Genomic DNA, 27,040 nt, shown 5'->3' with positions numbered 1-27,040 from the left:
ATTAAAAAAATTAGAGACCTATTTATATATCTTTTTTTCTTGATTTTAACGTCAATTTACTCAACCAACTTTTACATTATATCGTTATAATATAATCATTCTTACGTTCAAATTTACCTATAATTAGTTTTTCTATAACTAGAAATTTTATATATTTTTAAAATACTTAAACAAATGCTAAACATATAAGAATAAAATATTTAAATTATATTTATCTTTGCTAATAGTGAAACTCAATTTGAAATAACAAATTTGACCATAATCAGTGATAAGTTATATAGATTACTGCAGGGGATGAAAATTAATTCTAACAATTAATAGTTTTGTTTGGCCAAATAACAATTCTAGATTCTAATAAATTCTGAGATAATTTTTAAGCACTTACAGAAAATTAGGAGAACATTAAGGAGAATAATATACTTTGTTATGGGACGAGTTAATAACATAAAACCAAATAAACTTAAGAAGTGATAATTGAATAGAAATTAACATAAAAATAAGAACAATTAGAATATTATTAACAAAACACATTAAAACATCAGTGTGACAAATATGAGAAAGCCAAAATTTGACTGAAACTAGGAACCAAGCGTACGGATTTTATAATTTCATCACACTAAGATGAATTAAAAAAGAAAGTAGTTGGCTCGAGTTTGTTTGAGAAACATTGGTAAAAACAATTGTCCAAAGAATAATATAGTACTTAGCAAAAGAGTTGAATCCAACATGTTTGATGCCTACGTGGCCTTCTTTCACTTTCTACTTCTTCCTTTGATAATAGTTTCAGAGCTTTGTACTAAAATTTTTTGTGCACCGCTTTATTATTCGTTCTTTCCCTTTTGAAGATCTTGTTCCTTTTCCTCTCTTCAGTTGACCATTTTTCCATCAAAGCCTTCCAAGTAATTTCAAAGCTCTCACTGAATCTCCTTACAACTCTATGAATCTGATCCCTTTGAGAGTACATGAATCTATAAGAGAACAAAAGCCTCATATTGTTTGCAAACTCAGCAGGCCCTAAATACACAAATTTGTGCAGCTTTGACTCTATTTCCTCAAACCCTATTGGCTTCAACAACACACTCTCACAGTTGTTATCAAGAATCCCTAACTTCTTGGAATCCAGAGTCTTATTGAAAGCCCAGCCATCTCTTCCAACCATGAAGCGCTTCAAGATCACTCAACACTGCATCTTTTGATAACGATCCATTCTCTGCTTGTTCAGAACAACCTTCATCTGCTCTTCCTTCTTCGTGTTCTTAGAGTCAAGCACCTTAGATCCGGTTCTTGGGATTCTTGAACATTCATTGTGGTGTTCTTCCTCTTCCTTCTTCGTGTTCTTCGAGTCAAGTACCTCAGAACCGGTTCTTGGGATTCTTGAACATGCATTGTGGTGTTCTTCCTCTTCCTTCTTCGTATTCTTCGAGTCAAACACCTCAGAACCAGTTCTTGGGATTCTTGAACATGCATTGTGGTGTTCTTGCACAGAAGATTTTGTGGAAACAGAAACTTCAGAAGTTGCCAACTTTCTTCTCTTTCTGCCTCCGCGAGAATCAGCACCATCATCGTCCTTCTTCTGTTTGCACTGTGCATCAGTTGACAAGGTTCTAGAACCTTGTGCATCGCTCTTTCCCACTACATTACACGAGTATTCAGTAGTGCTGCAATGCTGATCTTTCTTCCTCTTCTCTCCGCATGAATTAGAAGCCATAAATTCTGGTCCATGCTTTTCAGTATCATCGTCATCCTTTAGTTTGCACTCTTCAGATGACACTGTTCTTGAACGCGGCAAACGAAGCTTAATTATGAGTCTCTTTCTTGGGGCAACCTCTGCCTCTGCCATTGAAAAGCTTGGTTGTTGATATTTCAAGTGAACAAGGGTTTCAAGACTCGATCTTTGGTAGGATTAATTACAGAAAGAAGAAACAAACAAGTTCGTGGGGGTACAATCACTACTACAATGTCGTATAATATAGGACTAAAAGGGTTTGCTTTACCGTTACTGGTTTACTTACAAAACAAGGCAAAATAACATAGGAGATATTATGTACATTCTTTTGGACTTTGGTACTTCTTTTTTAATATGGTTTGTTTGAGGAAACTTCTATTTTTTCAAGTTATCTTTTGATAAAAGAATTACTTTTTTTTAAAAGATTTTATAAAAAAGTAAAAATAATTTATGTTTGGATATGTTATGTAAAAAAAAATTTATTTATCAATTATATTTAAGTATAATAATATAAAAGTATTTTTTTTTTGTTTATTTATTACGTAAAAATTATCTTTCTTTTAAGGAAAAAGATCTTTTAAAAATTTATATAAATTATAGCTTTTTAAAAAAAATATTTTTTATTTTTTAGTGTTATTACTTTTATTATTAAAAATTTATCGAATGTAACACCCTAACTTTTAACACGTCATGATCGTACCAAAAGTAAGGCGTTACGGACCTAATTTCCTTTATTATAAATTTTCTATTGAGCCTTTACGTCGATGTCGTGTTTCAGTTTTTAAGAAAATTTCAGAAAAAGATTTTAGTAATTAAATTCACATAACAAAAGATCTTCAAATAATAATAATCACATAATTATTAATAATAATAGATGCTATACAATTAGATTCAATGTAAAACTCAAATACAATACATATCTCTCTGGATAAAATAAAAGCTAAAGTAACAAGAACGAGGGAACTCTATAAAAACAACAGGAATCACAAGTAAATCTACTAATCGTCTGCAGCTTCTTACTGAATCTTCAATCCTGTCACTGAAAGGGTGGAAGATTTTGGGGTGAGAACAAACCACACGTTCTCAGTAGGGAATGGGAATGCCGTAAAAGTAATGGAATAAAATGCAAATAATTAACTTTACTCAATAAAAATATATTTTTATCAAACCCTTTGAAAATACTCTTGGTTCTACTTTAGATAATTAATTACCTTCTTTTAAAATCTCTTAACTCAAAACAAAACTTAAATATAAAATTAGTCACACTTTCTGTCTCTCAGCCACATATTAATCCTCAGTCAAATGTCAACTCGTAATTACTTAAATACACTCACAAACAAGTAGTGCAAACAAGAGATTCAATTCAAAGTACAAGCAAGTCACAACAAGACAAACAATACAATCACAAAGTAATAAGACAAGCAAGCGCAATCAAATGCAAATGTGCAAACATGATGCATGTCTATCCCTAACGCAGGCCATGAGCTCATGTGTCGGTTGCCTACCCGCTCCCGACATTACCCGGGTACGAGTCCCAGATATGCCTTTCCAGATGCATCAGTGTGCTTATAAGTCGTACGGCTAGGCCGCATCAGTGTGACTTTCCAAATCAATAAGCGTACATCTGGAAAACAGTTCTCAGTGTGTGGGCGTCCCCACTTTACATTTGGCACTAAGGCCCAAACAATGTCACATCTGCTCTCCTGTGGCAGACACTTCATTAATTAATATATTCTTTAAATCCTTGTTCTCTGCTCTCCTGTGGCAGAGATTCCTTTTCTTAATAAACCGAGCTCAAATCTTTACTTAAAACAAAATCTCTCCTTAAAAAATTGGGTTTAAAACATTATATTTTTCTTAATAAATCAAACTTTAAAATAGAGTAAATCTTTTCTTAACTAAATATATTTTAAATAATTTAATTTTCTAAAACCAAATCTTTTAAAATAACTTTTCAAATAAAACCTCAGATTTTATAAAATTTCGACGGCATTTTCTCTAAAATTCGGTCTAAACCACCCTTACGGGTTCCCTATTCCTCAACAATTCACCAGCCTTTTTCTCAACAATTCTCAAATCAGCGAAATTCTTAATAATCAGAAAACAGTCACATTCACAGCAATAATCCATACTCAATAACATTACTATTATTAATATATATATATATATATATATATATATATATATATAAATATATTTGCAATTATTCAATTAATTTTGTAGGCATTCTAAATTAAAAACATTTATCTTTAAAAATAAATCCCCTACCTTCATACGAAATCAAAATCAACGAAAACTTTGGAGAAACTTTCTGACCGAGCTGCTAAAAGGAAAAACGTCCGGAATCTTCCGTGTCTCGTAGAACTCCAGTTGGCCAAGTTCAAGGGGTAGAAAAGCTACGTCACCGTCGACTTCCACCGAACAAAAATAACACCAACACGTAAAGGAGAAAGATACCAACACTTTTACCGGATTAGATTTTTAATTGGAGTTACGAATATCAAAAAATCAAAACCATAAATTTCACGGTGCCATAGTTTCTCTCGTTCTCTCTCACGGTTTTCTTTCTCTCGGTGCTTTCTTTCTTTTTCTTTCACATAACAAGTATGAATGAATGAAAAAGATGAGTGTTATGATTAATGGGAATTTGTGGTATAAATTTTATTATGTGCTTTCTTTCTTTTTCTTTCCCATAACAAGTATGAATGAATGAAAAAGATGAGTGTTATAATTAATGGGAGTTTGTGGTATAAATTTTATTAGGTGGCATGCTCAATTAATGAAAGCAAGTATGTGTCATGTTTATACACATACATATATATGCACTAAGCCACGTTTCCTAATCTTATTTTCCTTTTGTATATGATACGCTGGTGATGATAAATGATTTATAAATGGCCAATTATTACAATGAATGGTTATATATATATATATATATATATATAGCTAAGGAACTTTACTTAATGTAACTAAACAAATTTATATAATTGTAATAACAATATTAGTGATAATAGCGTAGTAGTAATAATAATAATAATAACAATAATAATAATAATAATAATAATAATAATAATAACTAAATTAAATTTTTTTTTATTAAATTAATTTTCAAAAACTTGAGGTTTTACATCTTACCCCACTTATAAAAATTTTCTTTCTCGAAAATTGATATAAGATAGAAAAGGTTTGCATCAACTTCATTTTTAAAACGTCAAAAAAAGAAAGAAAAAGATTTGGCATGTCCAGTTCATGTGAAAGAAATCATATCTTATAAATGACAAGATATGGTCGGGAGTTATTCAAAAAATATCTCAAGAAAGAAATTTGAAACAAAATTTCTCTGCAAGCATGCAAGGAAGAGATGACATCAAACTACTTTAGCACGAATAAGAAGTATACGTTTTCCTAAAACTTTACTTCTAACGTTCTCAAACCCCATGATTCACGTTACCTATTACTTCTATCTCGTCTATGATAATCCATTAGTGTTTCCATATACATGAATCATTAGTATTAAGTTGGCCAGACCTAATACCATGAGAGATGCAACAGTTGACTAACAGAATTAATCAATAGACAATCATGCATTTGAAATTCAAACTCTTGTCAGTGGGACAAGTCCTATTGCATGACAGACACTCAGAGTATGCAGTAAAGCATAGTCAGTCCATTCCCAAGGCTCTAACGGAAACGAACTGCTCTGATATCATAATGTAACACCCTAACTTTTAGCACGTCATGATCATACCAAAAGTAAGGCGTTACGGACCTGATTTCCTTTATTATAAATTTTCTATTGAGCCTTTACGTCGATGTCGTGTTTCAGTTTTTAAGAAAATTTCAGAAAAAGATTTTAGTAATTAAATTCACATAACAAAAGATCTTCAAATAATAATAATCACATAATTATTAAAAATAATAGATGCTATACAATTAGATTCAATGTAAAACTCAAATACAATACCTATCCCTCTGGATAAAATAAAAGCTAAAGCAACAAGAACGAGGGAACTCTATAAAAACAACAGGAATCACAAGTAAATCTACTAATCGTCTGCAGCTTCTTACTGAATCTTCAATCCTGTCACTGAAAGGGTGGAAGATTTTGGGGTGAGAACAAACCACACGTTCTCAGTAGGGAATGGGAATGCCGTAAAAGTAATGGAATAAAATGCAAATAATTAACTTTACTCAATAAAAATATATTTTTATCAAACCCTTTGAAAATACTCTTGGTTCTACTTTAGATAATTAATTACCTTCTTTTAAAATCTCTTAACTCAAAACAAAAATCAAATATAAAATTAGTCACACTTTCTGTCTCTCAGCCACATATTAATCCTCAGTCAAATGTCAACTCGTAATCACTTAAATACACTCACAAACAAGTAGTGCAAGTAAGAGATTCAATTCAAAGTACAAGCAAGTCACAACAAGACAAACAATACAATCACAAAGTAATAAGATAAGCAAGCGCAATCAAATGCAAATGTGCAAACAACATGATGCATGTCTATCCCTAACGCAGGCCATGAGCTCATGTGTCGGTTGCCTACCCGCTCCCGACATTACCCGGACACGAGTCCCAGATATGGCTTTCCAGATGCATCAGTGTGCTTATAAGTCGTACGGCTAGGCCGCATCAGTGTGACTTTCCAAATCAATAAGCGTACATCTGGAAAACAGTTCTCAGTATGTGGGCGTCCCCACTTTACATTTGGCACTAAGGCCCAAACAATGTCACATCTGCTCTCCTGAGGTAGACACTTCATTAATTAATATATTCTTTAAATCCTTGTTCTCTGCTCTCCTGTGGCAGAGATTCCTTTTCTTAATAAACCGAGCTCAAATCTTTTACTTAAAACAAAATCTCTCCTTAAAAGATTGGGTTTAAAACATTATATTTTTCTTAATAAATCAAACTTTAAAATAGAGTAAATCTTTTCTTAACTAAATATATTTTAAATAATTTAATTTTTTAAAACCAAATCTTTTAAAATAACTTTTCAAATAAAACCTCAGATTTTATAAAATTTCGGCGGCATTTTCTCTAAAATTCGATCTAAACCACCCTTACAGGTTCCCTATTCCTCAACAATTCACCAGCATTTTTCTCAACAATTCTCAAATCAGCGAAATTCTTAATAATCAGAAAACAGTCACATTCACAGCAATAATTCATACTCAATAACATTACTATTATTAATATATATATATATATAGATATATTTGTAATTATTCAATTAATTTTGTAGGCATTCTAAATTTAAAACGTTTATCTTTAAAAATAAATTCCCTACCTTCATACGAAATCAAAATCAACGAAAACTTTGGAGAAACTTTCTGACTGAGCTGCTGAAAGGAAAAACGTCCGGAATCCTCCGTGCCTCTTAGAACTCCAGTTGACCAAGCTCAAGGGGTAGGAAAGCTACGTCACCATCGACTTCCACCGGACAAAAATAATGCCAACACGTAAAAGAGGAAGATACAAACACTTTTACCGAATTAGATTTTTAATTAGAGTTACAAATCTCAAGAAATCAAAACTATGAATTTCACGGTGCCATAGTTTCTCTCATTCTCTCTCACGGTTTTCTTTCTCTCTCGGTGCTTTCTTTCTTTTTCTTTCCCGTAACAAGTATGAATGAATGAAAAAGATGAGTGTTATGATTAATGGGAATTTGTGGTATAAATTTTATTAGATGGCATGCTCAATTAATGAAAGCAAGTATGTGTCATGTTTATACACATACATATATATGCACTAAGCCACGTTTCCTAATCTTCTTTTCCTTTTGTGTATGATTCGCTGGTGATGATAAATGATTTATAAATGGCCAATTATTACAATGAATGGTTATGTATATATATATAGCTAAGGAACTTTACTTAATGTAACTAAACAAATTTATATAATTGTAATAACAATATTAGTGATAATAGCGAAGTAATAATAATAATAATAATAACAATAATAATAATAATAACTAAATTAAATTTTATTTTATTAAATTAATTTTCAAAAATTTGGAATTTTACATCGAACACATTAAAAAATTTATTAAGATAATGACACTAAAATAAGTACTTTATCTTTGTATTTTAAAATTTTAAAATGATAAATAAAATAAAAAAAAATTAAGTTATACGAAAAGATCTTAAATATCTATACAAATATGTAATTGATTTGATTTTTGAATCAATTATCTAATTAGAAATAAAACAAAACATGTGAAAAGGTTTGATTTTAAAAGTCCATAAAATTCTGAAATTGAGTTCATTTGTATTTAACTAATGAAAACAAAAAAGTGTTCTTTGGCGATGGTAGGCCAGTGGCTATAAAACCCATAGTTTTAAAAATTAAACCAAATAGATCGATTCAACTGGATTAATTAGAAACTGGTCATTTAGTTTATTCGGTTAAGGTATAAAATTGTTCTGAAAAAAATCGATTAGAAAATTGGTCAAATCGATATAAAAATGTCAAAGATAAATTCATTAAAGGGTTAAGTATAATTTTGGTCTCTAAGGTATAGGCTAAAAAATTTTTTTATCTCCAACCTTTTTTCATACAAAATCGTCCCAAAAGTTTAAAATCTAATTTTAAAATCGTCCTTTTTACTTAAATATTAAAATTTTAGACCAAATTATCCATAACAAAAGAATTATAAAATAAAAAAAGAAAAAATAAGATAAAGAAAGTGTTTATGCTCTTGCAAAGGGCAAGAAAAAAAAGAAAAAGGGGAAAGGGAAGAAGAAGAAGAAGTTATCCACGATCCACCTCTGCCTCCGTTTCTGCTGCCACCTCCGTACGATTTTGGTCCCTAAGGCTGCGTTTGTTTGCTTAGACATGGACACTGATACATAGACACAGTGGTACACGTCCACTGTTTGTTTGCTGAGACACAATGTTTGTTTGCTGAGACACAATTTTTGAATGGACATGATGGTACACAGATACACACAGTCACACAAAATACATGTTTTTAGTGTCTCTCCTTAAAGCTGAGACACTGAGACACAATTTATAAGACACAACTTTTTTTATTTTTATCCCTAGTTAATTTTAAAAATTCCAACCTTATCCCTACCTCAACCCTATCCTAACCTCTTTCTCTACTTCCTTTTCCTTCTCCTTCAGTCTTCTACCTCTCTCCAAATTCTTCTCCTCTTCTCCTCTGCCATAGATCTCGTCGCCGCCGCCATGCCTCCATCCTCCGACGGTCCTCTCTCTCCATCGCCGTACTCTTCTTTCTTGCTTTCTTAAATTTGTGTCTCTTCTGCGCTCTTCTGCGTTGCCTTTCTCGGATTTGTGCCGCCTCTACATCGCTGCCGCCATTTGTACAGATCTGTCGTTCTCGCCGTCCATTTTCGTGACACACAGTCACAGCACCGTCCAACCCACAACGAGTCGCAGCATCATCCAACCCTCTCGACACAGCAAGTCAGTGTCGCCATCCAACGCTCGTGACCCACGAAATTGCAGCACCTTCCTCTGCTCCTTCTCTCACCGTCTCCCTCATCTCTTTCATTCTCCTGTAATTTTTTTTAATTTTGGTTATGGTTACTGTGATTATTGCCTCTGTCTTCTCTGTTTTTTTTTCTTTTTATTTTTTTGAGACAAATGGTGATTATTAAAAAATTTATCAGTAATTTTTTGGTAATTAGATGATGATGAAGATGATAAATCTAATAATGGTAGTGATGGTGGTAGTAGATGGTGATAGTGGCTATGGATAGTGGTAGTTGTGGATACATTGGTGTTATTGGTGAGGATAAATTTGTCATTTTGATAAATTTGTGTATACCAGTGTACTGTTATGTATAATGTTGCCAAATAAGATAAAAATTTTGTGTATGTTCATGTCTATGTGCTGTTGTGTCTTTGTGTCTCTGTCCATTGCTAGTTAAGACAGCAAACAAACGGAGCCTAAAGTAAGGAGATTTTAAAATCATGTTAAAACTTTGGGGACGATTTTATATGCAATAGATTAGGAACAAAATAAATTTTCGACTTAGACATTAGACACCAAAATCGTACTTAACCCTAAATTTAATTTGGACAGAAATTGAGGATAAAAACATTATTTTTACCCAACTATATAACATCCGAATGCATTGTATGAAACACGGACAAACACTCCAAGAACAAGACAGGAACCATGGCCACAACGTACGCCGGCCAAAATTCTTATTACATGCATAGTCAAACTGATGTTTTCTATGCATCCAGCTATTTGTACCCATCATCACAATATCCTTAATATATCTATATATTCCTTTAACACCATCTCCCCAACTTCTCAATATTAATTGAGTTCGCTACATATATCTATATATAAGACTATAACTATCCTTGATTACATCAGAGAGATTGAGTGACATGGAACGAAGATTTAATAGAGAAAGCAAAGGTGGTGTGAGCCTACAAAAGAGGATGATAGAGACGCGGCGAAAGGCAGAACCAGCACCGGACCTCACGGATTTCATGAACGACATGTTTTTTGGGGCTGCTGACATTTACAAGAAGAACTATGACTTCACTGGTGGTAGCAGTGTTGTTTTGGACGATGAGGACGATGTTGGGTTTGATGATAGCACAAGAAGTAACAGTGCGAGGTTGACTCAAGAGTGGTTACAAGAGGCGCGAAGGATCGTGTCTTCTTCTCCCACAAGATCTGATTCGCCTGCACGTCGCTGCCTTTCTGGCTCTCCGAGGTTTGCATCGCCTTCCAACAATAATTCACAACCCGGCGCATCTCTTATTCCTTCCTTGGATCCCACCAGAGATAATAATCTCTCAAGAACTAGGTCTGCAAGAAGGTAATATAATGCTAATATTAACGTCAATGGTTATAATAGTTTTGGTATAAAGATACTAGCAAAAACATAGCTACACCAAAAATGTCAATAGATCAATACTTTTATTGATATTATTGATTATACTACACATTTGTGAAATTTTCTAGAATTTTCATGATTTTGTTTCATAAAAATAAATATTTATGATGGAAAAAACATCAAAGGAGATACAGATAAAGCTTTTAAAGACACATGGATCCTATGGAAACTTTTCTTAACGACCAAATCTTCTTGCCCATTTATATACATAATTCAGATGCTCTATTATTTTGAATATATAATGTGACAACACACCTTTGTATCTTATATAGTCACCTTGTAAATTGCCCACTACACAAATTTTACAAAACAGCGTTGCAAATTAGACACAAATCATCACAAGTTCTAGTCATTGTTCTCATTGGCTAATCTGAGACCAAGAACGAAAGCCTCATTCAAAAGCTAATCACCCACCACACAAATTTTACAAAACAGCATTGAAAATTAGACACAAATCTAATAATTAAGTCCACATCTACTACTAAAGAGGAAATTAAAGCAAAATATATTTTCATGACAGCACAACAAGGTAGGAATTGGACACACCGAATATCAATACACGTTTTAGACTCTTAGGAACAAAAGCAAGTGAAACAAATAAAGCTTCTCAATCTCAATTCTTTCACAAGCAACATTTCTCCTATGATATGCTGAACTTTATCGCCTTAATTTTAACCTATTACACATGGAATATTAATAATTCTTCATAACTGATACTGATTTGAAACTTATTTTAAGCTGCTCCTCTTCCTCCATTATCTACTTTGCGAGTTGGTTAGTTCTTAGTCCCTGCCTCTCTTCAAGTCAGGTATCTAAATTGTTTCCTTTCCAAATTTGCAACCCAACATTCCTCACTTATCAAATTGAGCAAGTCAAATTGAAATATAGCTATTTGACCCATTCACGAAGTGCCTATATAATTAACCAAGTACAGTTTTTCTCATATCTGTTTCTTTACTAATTCAATATACAAACAACAAACACAATCTATTTACACAGTAAAGGAAAAAGCTGTGATCCTATCATCACTATGTTCTCTTTATGATCCTATCAAATTCAAAGCATTAGGATAGAGAATTCAGAAACACAGAACTCAGAAACACAGCATAATGCAGCAGCCAGAACAGCAATTCTCCATTCAATGAGATAGATAATCAGAATAACAATTCTCCATTCAATTCATACAAATTAATTAAGTCCTAACCAATCAAAAAGTGAACCACAGTGAACTTACAGCAGGATGCATTGAAATGAAGAGTTTAATACTGAGAGATTTTAAAATCTGCACATTTTCATCTTTCCTGAAACTGGGTTATGCAATGGTTCAAAATCAGAGCACATCCAAAACTAAAGGTTCAGTTTTAAAAAAATAGAAGAAAACTCAGAAGTCAGAAGTTCTTTGACAGAACAAAACAGAACAAAACAACAAAATAGAAAAAACCCAGATAACAAAACTCAGGAGAAAACTCAGAACTCAGAATATACTAATGGCAGAACCAAGGGCAACGAGGAGGCTTACCTCAATCGATGAGCTCTGGCGAGCCACCGACGAAAGCAGAAGAGAACCGAAAAAGAGAGATACCCCGGCGGCAAGAATGGGAGGTCGAGGCAGAGAGACAGAGTGGCGAATCAAAGTGAAGACTCGAAGAGACAAAGGTCCGACGAACCACCGGCGAGTTCCGGCGAGAGGCAGAGGAGAAAAACTGTTGACGGTGGCGTACAGAGGAGAACTCCAGCGGCGAAGATTAGAGGTTTCGAAATTAGGTTTTAAAATTAATTTGATTTTAGTGTTGGTTAATAGATTAAAAATTAGTTTTTTTAATTTAGTTCTGATTAATTAATTTTAAAAAATATAAATATAATTTTTAAAATTATTTTATTAAATTAATTAAAAAAATATAGTTATAATTTTTTAATCTATTAATTATATTTTGATTTTTTTATGTAGACTTGAATGTTTGAAGTGTGGTGTAATTTTATTTTTTATTAAAATTTAAGTTTAAAATTTAATATAAAAATATTTTTATTGACCATTTAGTATTCATAATAATAACACTAAAATAACTACTTTATCTTTGTATTTTAAAATTTTAAAATAATAAAAAAAATTAAGTTATACGAAAAGATCTTGAATATCTATACAAATATGTAATTGATTTGATTTGTGAATCAATTATTTAACTAGAAATAAAACAAAACATGAGAAAATGTTTGATTTTGAAAGCCCATGAAATTCTTGAGTTTATTTGTATTTAACTAATAAAAAAAAGTGTTCTTTGGCAATAGTAGTTCAATGGTTATAAAATTTATAGTTCTAAAAATTAAATCAGATCGGTCGATTCAACTGAATTAATTAAGAGCTGGTCATTTAGCTGATTCGGTTAAAGTATAAAACTGTTCTGAAAAAAAAAAATCAATTAAAAAATTGGTCAAATTGACAGTTAACTAGTGAACCATCAGAATCGATTGGATTTTTTCATGGTTCTCATTCGATGCATCATTAAAAACAATGCCATTTTGTTATCTTTAAAAAAAGTTAAAAGAAAGAAGAATGAAGAACTACCTCACCTCGGCACCCCCTTTCTCTTACTCTCTGAAACCTAACACTAAACCCAGCCAACCATCATCACCATCCCTCATCGTCGAACTCTTCTCCTTCGATAGAGGGTGCTGTCACCGTTAGTGGGGACAAAGTGTGAGTGCCATCACACTCTTCTCATCGCATCGCGGAACTCTTCTCAGTGGGGACAAAGCGTGGGTGTCGTCCGAGACCAACATCCCTCTTCGAGCTTACTTTCCCTCCTTCGTCGTCATCTCTTGGCTTCTTCCTTTGTCACTGGTCTTCAATTTAAGTTTGTAAGTCTCCATCTCTACACTGCTTCTTCAGTTACATCACTACAAGAAAAAGGCCTATGACCACGCTTTTTTCTTACCACACTTTAAAAACGTGGCCAAAAGTGGTCAATGGCTACATTTTTATAAGGGTGGTTACTGATTAGAGATTTGGCCACGTTTTTTCTTGTACGCTTAAAAAGCGTAGCGAAAGGAGTCTATGGCCATGCTTTAATGAGGGTGGCAGTTGATTCGAGATTTAGCCATATTTTTTTGTCACGCGTAAAAAGCGTAGCCATAAAGAGAAACAGGCACGCTTTTAAAGTGTGGCGATAGGATTTTGTTATAGTGACGTTTTAAAACCGTGGCCATTTTCTACAACTTTTTATACACGCTCCAAAAGCGTGGCCAAAAAGATTGAATAAAAAACCTATTCAAAAATGATATAATTAGTTAATTATATTGCACACCCTCTTCAAAACTCTATCTTTCTTCTTCGAATCCTAAGGCTTTGTTTGGATATAGGAAAGAAAATAAAAGGAAAGAAAATAAGAGAAAAAAAATTGACAGGAGAGAAAATAGAAAGAAAAATAGAGTTATTTGTGTGTTGTTTGAATGAAAAGACAATGAATAGAAAGAAAATAAAAAGAAAATTTTTTTTTGTTTAGACAGAAAGAAAAGTGAGAAGAAAAAAATCCTAATGATATAAAATTATATAATACTCTTATAATAAAATAAAATATAAATATTTTTATTTATTTATGTTTTATGTATTTTATAAATATTATAAAATATTAGAGTGAATACCCCCATCCGGCCCCTGACAATTATCTCGAAAGGACAACGATGCCTCCAAGAAAAAAAAACACCCAATCCGGCCCCTGATAATTTTTTTTTGGGACTGATTAGCCCCTGTGCCAAAAAAAATAACATTAATTTTTTTTTTGGCACAGGGGCCTCATTGTCCTTTCGGGGTAATTGTCAGGAGCCGGGTTGGATTTTTTTTTTTTGTCAGGGGCCGAATTGGGATTTTTTTTTTGTCAGGGGCCTCGTTGTCTTTCGAGGTAATTGTTAGGGGCTGATTTGGATTTTTCTCAAAATATTATAATTTCATATATTTGATTTAAATTATTTATCTAATATATATATATATAATGTTTAAATGTGAATCTCTATTATAATAATATATTAAAACTAAATTTATATTGATAATTATTAATAATAATAGAACTATGGATAATATTATAAATACACAAAAGATAACACTTTTTCTTTTGTTTTCTTGTTTGTAATAGAGAGAAAAAAATTTTAGTTGGACCTACACCAAATTTTTTTTTCTTTCTATTTTTTTTAGTATTCAAACAAAAACAAAATAAAATTTTTCACTCATTTTCTTTTCGTCTGTTTTCTTTACTCTTATTTTCCCTTAAACCAAACATAGTGTAAAACTCTTCCAACCCTTTGTATTCATCCAAAAAAAAGGCCCTTCAAAAGAACCCTACTACTCCGCGACCCCAGCAATCTGAAAAATATCGCCAGCGCTCGCAATGCCTCCTTCGGCGCTCCCTGTTCCGGCACACTAACCTTACCCCTTTTTAATTCACAAACCCTAACCGAACACCCACCACACTCCCCTTCGCCCCCTCTTTTCCCTCACAATAGCGCCGCAGACCCACTCTCCCTTTTCCCTTCTCCAGCTCACACAACACAATACACACACGCACCACCTCACCCATGCGAAAGAGGAGAGCTCGAGGAAGGAGATGCTGCCTTGCTGCCAGCTACGTCACGCCCAGCCCGCCGCCGCTGTCGAGTCAAACCTGTGAGAGAGAGACAGTGTGCGATAATGAGAGAGGATGAGCCGTCACCAAACGCGTCGCCGCCGTTGGAGGAGCTTCGCTCTTCGCCGTCGCCAAGGAAGGGAAAGAGGAGCTGCTCCCGTTGCACCAGTCACCGTCGTGCTTCCTGGTTGCCGATGAGGGAGCTGCGAGAACCATTTTCGTCGCGGAGGAGGGGGACGCGCGAGAGGGAGCCGTCACTGTGGTTGCCGTTGCCGCTATTGAATATTACATTTATTTTGAATATTACAATAAATCTGTGCTTTTAATTGTTATTACTCTATTCCAATTGATTTTAGGAAATCGAAGTTTTACCGATTCGACAAGGAAGGGAACCGGTGGAAGGAGAGAACTGCAAGTAGCATCAAGTTCCCGAAGAACAAGGTTACTAGCAAGGTTTGGCTTCTCATCTGAACAAAATTCATGTGTGCTTCTTTGTTTATTTTGTTTATTCTCTGGTTCATTTGTGCTTCCCTAGTTCTCTGATTCTTCAGTTCGTAAGTAGTTAGAGTTAAGCGGTTAATTAATTGCAATTTTTACAGAAGTCACTATTTTCCGCTTTCTTTTTTCTGCAGTAGCTATGTTACCAGGTCTTTCATCGAATGGTGCGATAGTTACTACTCCCGTTACAATCAATCTCTGGTTGATATTTCGAAAGGATTAATCAAAGCCTTTCCAAAAACTTTTGAAACATTCCTTCAAAAAGTTCCAAAGAGAAAGGCAGAGTCACAAAAATATCAAAACCGGAAAAAAGCAAAAAAACTCAAAAACAACTTCTGCAGCTAACAAGGTCATCTTTAATTAATTTAAATTATTCAATTTAAACTGTCATACTCTTAGCCTCTTATCTTAGACTTTCAATTTTTTTTATCATAGGTGGAATCTTCTACTAAAGGATCATATGATAAAATCAACAAAATTTCTCCAAAGAAGACTCCCACTCATTCAAGTGATTTCTTTTTCATCTCTAGTAGTTCAAAATCAAACAGCGCATCGAAAAGCTCCACTCACTTCTTAAACTATCAACCTTTAGAAGAAGAGGTATTCTATAAAATTGAATAAATCAAGCCTTAACATGGCTTTTCCAGAAGCTTCAATTAATCTCGACAACAAAAGCTCCTGGCAATAAGAAGGGGGACCGTTCTTCAAGTTCCTCATCAAGTGGTTGTATTTTTACACAATACTTACCAATGCAACAAGATGCCGAACCAACTGGCAAACATATTGAACAATTAACTAAGGTAATTGTTCATTCTATCGAAGGTACCATCCAGCCCATCGATGAAGTTGTCCAATCTATCTATGAGGAGGACATACCAAACGAGTCAAACCAAGCCAATCCTATACAAATTCAAGTTCTGGTGGCTAATCTTTCTCCTTCCTAAATTGATGTCGATCTTACTCTCATTTCTTCTCCTTTGAAAGGCAACAGCCCCATTATGGAATACAATCATATGGATAAAAATATCCATCAAACCATTCCAAAACTTGATGACACACCCAATCTTGACAATCAAGCTGAACTTACTTCAAGTCCAATTCGAAAAGATCACGAAATTCCATCCACCCCTGTTTGTAGCCCACCAGAAGTTGAATTAGATGAGCTTATTTCTGTTATGTCCAGTATCACTTACAAAACAGAAATCTGATCTGCGAATGCAGCAACTGAAGGATCACCAGATCATGGGCTTCAAAAGGAATTGACTCCTCAGGACATTGAAATGCTAAAATCTCGTCATGAACTTTTAAAGCACACCATTGATGAGTGGGTCAATCGAGATGATTTGAATTCCAAATTTTCTGATATCCTAAGTTCTTCTCTCGAATATAGAGTTCCTCTCATCTTCTCTAAAGTAGTAACACAATTCGAGAAGGTCGCCAATAATTTATTTATTTATCATAACAAGGTTGTGATATCACAAAGAATATGGCAGAAATCAAAACAGAACTTTCACAACTAAAATAGAAGTTTAATGTTGCTGATGCTGCCAGTACTCGAGTACAACTAGCTTGACGTAGGGAAGAACTCGAAAGAGAACTTGCCAAAATTCGAGAAGAAGAAGCAATGTTGGAAGGCCTTTAAAAGCTGAAAAGAGGAAAAAGAATTTGTTTCGAGATCTGTGAGATGGAAAATAGTCTGGCTAATATCCAGAGAAAATATGACAAATTGCAAGTTGAACAACAAGAAGAAATTAACACCTATAGTTCTTTTGATGAAAAAAGGTCTGTCTTCGATGTGAGTTGGAAGAATTACTAGAGTCCTACATTTGAACGCTTGGGATGTCAAGTACTTTTGTGATTAATTTGTTCTTGCTCATTTTGGTTTGTAATGTTTAAATTTTGACTCTAAACTCTTATCTTTGAGTTACGTCCTATTTTGAAAACATCGATACGGTTTCAAATATTTTTTCACTGATATATTTAACCTTCTCTTCAGTATTCGTTTGTTTAATTCGATATGTATTTCCTGAATATAATTTGATAACTTGAAAGGTTCCTTCCTAATTAGGGGACGATTTTTTATAACTGTCGATTTCTTATCTTTTAGTTAAATAACTTTTAAAACTGACTCACTAATGGTAGAAACTTTTTTTTTTCATTGATGGATTGTAAATACAAGCTGTATCCTATTTTTTCACTGGTGTTTTCTTTTTTTTTTTTTACGTTCTGTCCATTATTTTTTTATCTTATTTTAAGTATTTTCGGATTGGTTTCTTCGTTTTTTTTTACTTTTGTGGTTTTGTTAATTTCTTAATGGGAAAAATACGCAAATAAAATGATTGAGGAAAACGTTTACGCAAATACAACATTGGCAATTTCCAGACGCAAATGCAACAAACGCAACTATATATAATCCGCTACACCCTGCAGCGGAATTTAATTACACGTAATCCGCTACAGGGTCTCGCGGATTACGTGGAGAGCGAGGTAACTCATAAACCGCTACACCCTGTAGTGGTTTATGACCAAATTACGTTTATGCATAATCCGCTACACCCTGTAGCGGATTATGTGTATAGTGGTGTTTTTTATGTTAGGGTTTTAAACCCATGATGCATTTAGCACGAATTGATACAAAATACAATCGTCATTTGCAGTAACTCGTACAAAAATACTACAGGTATAATTATAGATAACTAATACAGATATAACTGTCACAAGTGGTTAACCCTAACAGAAAATAAATAAGTCATAATTCATACATGGATAACTGTGAGAAATTAAGAGAGTCGGACGCTACTGCTGGTCACCGTCAACATCATGGTCGCCTCTAAATGGACCAAGTAGGTGCGAGCCTGTGCCACATCGAGTCGGACGCTTAATCCTAGCCGCTCGTCGATCTCCCGGCGGAGCCTCCTGTGCCGCAACTCCAAATGCAGATGGTAGCGTCCCCTCCATCCCGAACCAAGTGTCGTACGGGCTGCCTGCGGGCTCATTCAAGTCGACCGGGAGCTGCGTCTCAGGAACCTGGGTCTCAGGCATATCCGCTGGCTGTGGCCTATACTCCGTATGGTCTGAAGGACCGCCTGGGATCGGGCTCTGGTACTGATGAACGTCGTCACCCCGTATGATCTCAGCAAAATCCGCATAAAACTGGGGTCCACCCAACTGATCGTCCAGATCCATGGTGAAAGAAGTGGTAGCAAGATCGGCTAACAGCTGTGTGCTACACCCATGTAGTACCTGAGAGCTAGAGACGTGAGTAAAAGGTGTACCACCCGTACTAGCCTCCGCGATGCCACCAGCATGAGTGTCTGTAGGGTGCTGACGGGACGATCCTGCCTCGTCATCGTGGTGGACGGGAGGTGCTCCTCCACCACAAGCAGCTCGTCGTCTAGCAGAAGATCAACGAAGGCGATGATCTGCCTGGCCTCTGTCATCACCACCAACGTGCTCCTCTTGCATCATGTCGTCTAGCCAGCGCCAGTCGCGATCAGTGGCACGTGTGCCGATGCGTCGTCTCCGCTCCAAACGTCTATTATCTGGCATATCGGATGCTGGAACTCTAGTCGGTGCTTGGGAAGATCCTCTGAGTATAGCATCGTCCGGAACCTGGGTCGGCCTGGGGTCGGCGAAAGCAACTCCTGGTGAAAGAATCCTATAGGGTGTAGCGGATTATGCATAAACGCAATTTGGTCATAAACCGCTACAGGGTGTAGCGGTTTATGAGTTACCTCGCTCTCCACGTAATCCGCGAGACCCTGTAGCAGATTACGTGCAATTAAATTCCGCTGCAGGGTGTAGCGGATTATATATAGTTGCGTTTGTTGCATTTGCATCTGGAAATTGCCAATGTTGTATTTGCGTAAACGTTTTCCTCAATCATTTTATTTGCGTAAATTGCCCTTTCTTAATTAACGTTATATTTGTTGAAGTTTATTTATTTTTTGAGATTAAGTTGTAATTAATGGATTTTTGAGTTTTCCTCTTTATTAATATTCGATCATAAATTTGTGGAGTAAATGCCTAAAATGGTCCCTGAATTTCAAATCGCTATTCAATTTAGTCCTCGACTTTTTAAAATGACCAATTAAATCCCTGAAATTCGAAAAAATGCATCTCCGTTAGTCCCTTGCAGAAGTGTCGTCTAAACGTTGATGATGTGGCATTCCAGCTGCATGCTGATGTGTACCAAACTTGACTTTGATTCAAATTGGTACCTGAAATCGCTTAATAATATCCAAATTAATCCATTTTCAATTATAAAACCATAATCCCTGAATTATTGTCTTCTCTTCTTCGATCTCTCTACTGTCTTCTTCTCTTTTTCGTCCTCTTCGCTATCTTCCAGTTCATATTCATTCTGAATTACAACATCAGTTCACTTACCTAAAAACTATTTTAATTACAAGTTAATGTGGTTGGATTAATTTTAAGTTCAACGCAGATTTAAATTATATGTATCCTTGCAGGTTCGTCCATTAAGCTAAAATATATTTTTCACTTTTAAGAAAGTAATCATTGTCATCATCTTCAAGGTCTTAACATCACTTTCTAAGTTTGTCATTTTTCAATTGAACTCATGCAAAATTTTTTGTGAAATGGGTGTTGCACAAACTGGTTCTTCACCTCCATCAATCCAACAGAAAAAATTACAACGGATTTCATATTGCAAAGTAAAAAACGCAGGTGAATCCAAACTTAAAGTAAAACTATCTTTTCATTTTCTTTAAAGCCATAACCTTACCTCATAGTTTGGACAACCATAAAATAGTCTATCAGGATTCTCTGTCGTCGTTGAGTACTTCATCACCATCTGAAGTCTGCAATTACAGAAAACGGCATTCTTACCTCCCCTGTTGCATATTCTTTTGCTGCCATAAGGTCTCTCTATAGAGTTAGTTGTTCCTACTTGAACTACTTTGACTTCTCTCTCCACCACCCATCATCACTCATGCAGACGAGAAAACAAGATAAACTGAAAGATAGTAGAGAGGTCGAGGAAGAGAAGAAGATAGCGGAGAGGTCGAAGAAGAGAAGAAGACAACAGAGAGATCGAAGAAGAGAAGACAATAATTTAGGGGATTAGGATTTTATAATTGAAAATGGACTAATTTGGATATTATTAAGCAATTTCAGGTACCAATTTGAATCAAATTCAAGTTTAATACACATCAGCATACAGTTGGAATGCCACATCATCAACGTTTAGACGGCACTTCTACAAGAGACTAACAGAGATGCATTTTTTCGAATTTCGGGGATTTAATTGGTCATTTTAAAAAGTCAATGACGAAATTGAATAGCGATTTGAAATTCAGGGACCATTTTAAGCATTTACTCTAAATTTATGATCCAACAATCCCGTACAACGCACGGTTCATTAAATTAGTTTATATTATCTTCGAGTTTTACTTTTTTTAATTTGTATGTCTAGCTATGTGCTTAAAAAACTCTATATTTTGTTAATTTGAATAAAAGAAATTTTCATAAAAAGAAGAGTTTTATCTTTGAAATTTAATTTAAAACTCACGTCAATACTAAAATTGAAATGCTAAGAAACTCACAAAAAGTATTTTTTTGCTCTTTGAATTAAAATAATAAAATAGGCTAAAAAATTATTAGTTTAATTGTTGTTAATAATCGAAAACAATTCTCGAGTAAAATAAGTTTTATCGTAAATTTGTAATCCTTGAGAGGATGAACAGAACATCTTAAAATACATCATAATCCTGACCAAGTGACCCTAAAAAAGAAAGCACGTGAATTTATCATAAACTTAGTACCCCAAATATATGATTCACTCAAGACTCAAGAGGCAGGTTGAACTAGGGTGACAACATGTACTTTATTTGTGGGTATCCAATCCGATTAAGTAGGGTTGCTAATATGATCTGTAGCGGGTAGAGTATGTAGGATGCAGGTAGGATTCTTGTACGGGTCAAATAGGGTGTGAGTTCAACCTAAATAATACCCGACCAACATTTGGAGTAAGTCTCAAAGTTGTCCCTAACATTTGAATCGTCCTATTTAAGTCCCTAATGTTTCAAAATTGACTCAATGTTGTCTTGCCGTTTGAGTAAGGATTGCATATATTGTTGCAATTAAAGACTTGTATGATGGGACTATAACTAATGTGAAGACTCAAGGTGGAGTGATAGAAGAATTTTCTATTGGTATAGGATTACACTAGGGATCACCCTTAAGTTCATACCTTTTCACATTAGTTTTGGAAGTACTCATAGAGCATATCTAAGAGCTTGTGCCATGGTGCATATTTTTTGCCGATAATATTGCCCTTATGGTAGAGTAAAGAGAAGACCTAAATAAGAAGTTGGATTTATGTAGAGAAGCTTTAGAAGTGTATGGTATGTGCATAAGTCGTAGCAAGATGGAATATATGGAATGTAAGTTCGGCCGCTGAAGGGTAAACCCTAATACAAAGGTGAAGATTGGAGAAAATATCCTACAAAAAGTTAAAAGTTTTAAGTATCTTGGGTGTATCATACAAGATAATCGAGAGATTGAACATGATGTAAAACATAGGATCCAAGCAGGTTGGTCAAAATGGCAAAGTGCATTTGGTTTTATATGTAACAAAAAACAAGTGCCTTTAAAACTTAAAGGTAAATTCTATCACACTGCTATCAGACCAGCTATGCTTTATGGTATGTTGGGCGGCCAAAGAGGAGCATGAACACAAGTTAAGTGTAGCAGAGATGAAGATGCTGAGATGGATGAGTAGTCATACGTGATTGGATAGAATAAGGACGAAGATATAAGAGAGAGAGTTGGAGTAGCACCTATTGTGGAAAAAATGGTAGAATCGCATCTTAGATAATTTAGACATGTGAGAAGAACACCGACAGAGCACCCATTCAGGAGGGTGGATGAGATGGGAGATGAATAAAGGATAAAAGGCAGAGAAAAACCTAGAAAGACCATCCATGAGATGGTGAAACGAGATCTATATATAAACGGTCTCTCTGTAGACATAATACATGATAGCATAGTTATCAGAACCGGATCGGACCGGCCGGTTCGACCGAAAAACTGGTGAACCGATGGTCTGGCCGGTTCGGTTTGAAGATTGGACCACGTCAGCTTTCGAACCGGTCAACGGGGGTCAAACCCGTTGAAAACCGGCCGGTTCGCGTCTCAAATTACACTAAACCCGTCGCGGGTCTATGGTGCACCCGCGGGTCGCAGAAGCATCGTAGGAGCTCCCTCCACTGCAGGTCCAAAAATGTAGAATGTGGGGTTCGAACCCGTGATCGCGTGAATGTGCAGCTTCTCCTTGCCACTGTGCCAAGCTTATTCTTCAATAATACTATGACAAACAATATATATAACAAAAGGTGAATGATTTTTTATTTTTCTTATTCTTTTAAACATGGATTCACATGAATACCAAACAAATTGTCACATGGTATATAAATATATTGATATATTGATATTGATTGTGTTATCTTTTTTATTTTGTTCATTTAAATTGACAAAATATTTTATACTAGTGATTAATTTATTATTTTTTTATAGTATAAATTATATCTAAGAATTAATATTTAATTGTTATTAATACACAACTGGTAAATATGTACTTTATTTTTTTTTCAAGCGCTAATTAATTTGAAGTTGAAAATTTTAAGGTCCTAATTGTCACTTTATTCAATTTTTTACTATTTTATATTTTTTATTTGCGTACGACCGGTTCTATCGGTTCAACCAGTGACCCACCGGTTGAACCAATGACCCAGTAACCCAGTAACTTGACCGGTTCGATCACCGGTTCGGTTCTGACAACTATGCATGATAGAACTCAATGGCGTCATTTGATTCATGTAGTCAATCTCACCTAGTGAGACAATGCTGTGTTGTTATTGTTGTATTATTTAAAGTTAATTTTTTCAATAATTAATACATGCAGATTCTTTAATTATTGATGTTTAAATTAGTATATTCTTTTCTTTTCTTTGGTGAAAACTTGTTTAATATTAAATTACTTTTGACTTGCCCAATAACTAATACACATAAAGAAAGTTACCCTAACTCAAATCAGATACTACTTTATGCGCTGTCACCAATCTTCAAGATGGAAAGTCTTGTGCAGACTTACGTGCATCCCCTTATGATTCATACATCTTCTCTCTTTTTTATTTTTTATTTTTTATTTTTTGGACGAAGACTTCTCTATCTCTTTGATTTACTCTCTGATCTACATTTCTACTAAAGTACTGGCCACCGATCTCTATGTGTTATGTAAATTTTGGGTAATTAGTAAATAATTAATTAATAAATTATTTTTTTAACGATATTAAGAAATTAAATTTGATAAATTAAAAGAGTAGAAATAATTAAAATATAAATTTTAACATTAATTTTAAAAATTTTAATCTAAAATTAGGTCAACAAATTAAACTTGTTAAACCGGATCCAAACCAAATCTAAGCCCATTATATAAAAGTCTAAAATTTAGCTTCTTTCCTTAGATTGAATGGAATTATGTTGAAGAGGAGGGAATTGACGTTAAAAACCTAACCTTCACCTCCAAAACTTCAATTGTTTATAACTTTCAATCCGGAACTCCGATTGACGAGCGTTTGTGACCACGTGTTCGTCTCAGAATTATCTTTAATTCTATTTGAACAAAATAGTAATAAATTTGTATTTTTTGCCCAGTTCTTTCTCTCCTCAATTTCGTGGGTTTTGAGTTTGGGTATTGAGGAATTGAATAATTTTGATGGTTTAGATGAACTCTAGCAGCGAATAATTACTGAGTTTTATCCAATTGATCCATGGTAAGGTAAGAAACTATTAAACCCTTGTGAATCGTTGAATTAGTGAACCCTATGATGATTATAATGATATTGTGTGCATTAGATTGTGTTCTTGTTGATTTGGAGTTCAATTGGGCGATTTAGAACGAAATTCGGGTGATTATAATGATATTAAGCCCCCCTCTAATCTTTCATCTAGCTTCGCCCCTGGGTTTTGGTTTCTCATAGTTAATGTTTAATGTCACGTGAAAACTTAGGCTAGAAGACCATAAGATAGAAATGAACTGAATGAATTATTGATGGATTGTATATATGGTATGTGATGGGTGAACGGTTTGCTATTGGAGTTGGTTGGTTTTTGAAAAAGTTTTAATATTGGTATTGGTTTAATTTTGAAATAATTTGATACTAGAAATGATTTGAATGACTGAGAGGTATTTGGTTTGGTGGATGGGACCCTTGAGGGGTGGCAAAAGTCCAAGTTTTAGAGGAGATGCTGTCGAAACTTTTATGAAAATAGGAGGCTTCGTTTGAAGTGGATATTTAAAAAGATTTGGATTTTTCAGAATTTTATAATTTGATTTTGAGTTATTAAGAAAAAGATTATGTTTTGAGTTTGAATTAATTAGAAAAGAATGAATTATGTTTTAGTTAGGATTTTTTATGGACGGAATAAGAGGTATGATGATTATGATTGAATTTGACTGAATGTGAATGAATAATAATGAATTTGAGAATGAATATAAAAATGAAATTGAATTTGATTAAGAGTTGAGACCCTGGGTAAGAGGCAGTGGCGTTGTCAACTTACTCCGGAAAAGAGATGAGGAAGAAGAATAATGAAAACTGAGTTTGATTATGAAATTGAATGAATATGATAAATGAGACATGGTTGAGGATGATTGATGATAAGTATGTTTGTGTTTTTTTTCTGGTTGTAAGGGTGACAGGGCACATATTTTCTCTAATGCTGACAGGGCACATAATCCCTCTAATGGTGACAGGGTACATATTCCCTCTAATGGTATTAATGCGCAACAGAGAGATAGTGTCCGGGTTAGCTACCGGACATGTTGGGTTTGGCTATATAACCGACAAATGAGCTCATTAGCCATAGGACAGGTATACATCATATGCATATGTGTATTTTGTTTGATTGTGTATTAATTGGGCTTGCCTATGTGATTATTATGCTTACCTGCTATACTTGCTACCTGTTGTATCTGTATCCTACTTGTGTTTGCTTTGTCTATGCTCCGGTGTTTTGGAGGGCTAGAGGAAGCAGAAAGTGAAGGTTTAAGTTAGAAATTGATTCAGGATTTGAGAACCTTAGACAGTTACCTACTTTCTGGTTTAGTTTATTTTCCTTAAGTTTAATTCTGAGTGTTGGAGTTCTACGAATGTCTCTGGCTTTTCAAGGACCTTATATATTATCTATGCGGGCACCTTTACCATGCTGACAACTCCGGTACTCATTCCATACATATATTGTTGTTTTTAGATGCAGGACGCGAGAAACCACACTGAGCATTCTAGAGACTCTTGGAAGCGAAGAACTATCTTGGGACTTGGTGTTTGTATTTGGTTTATGTTTATATATGTGTATAGATTCTCTATCTTGTATATATTATGTTTTGTCCCTTTTAGAGGTTGACTTGGAGAAATAGAATTTATATTTATCTGTTGGTTTATATATATATATATATATATATATAGCCGACCTTTGCTTTGCAGGTCAAGTTTAGAGCTTGCTTATATATCTATTTTTTGAAACTCTGTTTATATACTTGTCTCTTTGGTTTTCTGTATAAGCCTTCTATCCAATCGCCTTTGGAGTGTGACGCACTTTCGGTCTTATTTTGTTCAACCTTTCTCCCAAGGCTCCTAGTTATACTATTCTTCATATATATCTATTTACGTACTTTATTTTTAGAGGTCGTAGCGCCTCACCACCTTTGATTTACGTCCTAAATGTAAAGCTCTGTGTGGTAGGGTGTTACATGTTGTCTTTCCCTCTCACACTTTGTACAACATTCTCTGTCGCGCCGCCGTCCAGCACCGCCATTAGGGTGCAGTGTCTTCCCGAAACCGCCATTGTCACACTATGCGATTGCAAAACCGTACGTCACTACGTCCCTGTCCTTGTACCACCCGTGCGGTGGCTGGACGGCGGTGGTGCAGCAGTGACGGCGGTGCCTGGTTTTACACTTCTGCTGGACTGCTGCTGGCTAGTTGGTACTTGGTAGTGAGTGGTTGAGTGAAAGAGCCAGAAGGAGATTAGAGTTACGAAGCAGGTTTCTTTTTTTTTTTTTAAGGAGCGAAACAACGTTTTTTCCTAATGGCAAAAATCACCGGGTTCCAGTTCGGTTCGACCGATAAATTCTCGGTCGGTTCAATGGTCTAACGGTAGTTTTTCAAACTTTCGGTTGTGGCATTTGTTCGATTTGTTTTTTTTTTTTTTTGGTTTACAATTTGACCGGTTCAACCGGCCGATTTGAATCAGTTTTTAGAACTTTGCTTCTAAG

At 34.6% G+C, this 27,040-nt stretch overlaps 2 protein-coding genes, 1 long non-coding RNA gene and 1 pseudogene across 8 annotated transcripts; 1 reads left to right on the top strand and 3 right to left on the bottom strand.

Moving 5' to 3' along the window:
* Positions 1-796: 796 nt before the first annotated feature.
* Positions 797-1,159, bottom strand: LOC148578488 (transcription factor GTE12-like). Its single transcript, XM_088503063.1, has one exon. The coding sequence runs from the start codon at positions 1,157-1,159 to the stop codon at positions 797-799; it is 363 nt and encodes a 120-aa protein (XP_088359189.1).
* Positions 1,160-9,877: 8,718 nt separating this feature from the next.
* Positions 9,878-12,439, bottom strand: LOC148578487 (uncharacterized). Of its 2 annotated transcripts, XR_015902466.1 has the most exons (3): positions 12,147-12,439; positions 11,862-11,934; positions 9,878-10,539 (listed from the first exon to the last, which is right to left on the bottom strand). It is a non-coding gene; the product is annotated as an uncharacterized LOC148578487 (long non-coding RNA). The 2 variants fall into 2 exon arrangements; XR_015902465.1 differs by lacking the exon at positions 11,862-11,934 and having other exon boundaries at positions 12,147-12,393.
* On the top strand, positions 10,110-26,227 carry LOC148578485 (uncharacterized). 5 transcript variants are annotated; one of them, XM_088501799.1, is made up of 3 exons: positions 10,110-10,549; positions 25,458-25,637; positions 26,017-26,227. In XM_088501799.1, the coding sequence occupies exons 1-2, from the start codon at positions 10,110-10,112 to the stop codon at positions 25,615-25,617; spliced, it is 600 nt and encodes a 199-aa protein (XP_088357925.1). In that variant the 3' UTR covers positions 25,618-25,637; positions 26,017-26,227. The 5 variants fall into 5 exon arrangements, with proteins under 5 accessions (XP_088357925.1, XP_088357920.1, XP_088357923.1 ...); XM_088501794.1 differs by having other exon boundaries at positions 25,493-25,637; positions 26,017-26,226; XM_088501797.1 differs by lacking the exon at positions 25,458-25,637 and adding an exon at positions 15,597-15,693 and having other exon boundaries at positions 26,017-26,225.
* LOC148578486 (uncharacterized) lies at positions 18,623-19,344 on the bottom strand (annotated as a pseudogene).
* Positions 26,228-27,040: the final 813 nt, after the last annotated feature.

This window comes from Arachis ipaensis, chromosome B1 (genome assembly GCF_059453495.1).
Source record: "Arachis ipaensis isolate K30076 ecotype BB chromosome B1, ASM5945349v1, whole genome shotgun sequence".
Taxonomy (NCBI): Eukaryota; Viridiplantae; Streptophyta; class Magnoliopsida; order Fabales; family Fabaceae; genus Arachis; species Arachis ipaensis.
The sequence above is the reverse complement of the archived record's forward strand: the minus strand, read 5'-3'. Positions and strand labels throughout refer to the sequence as shown.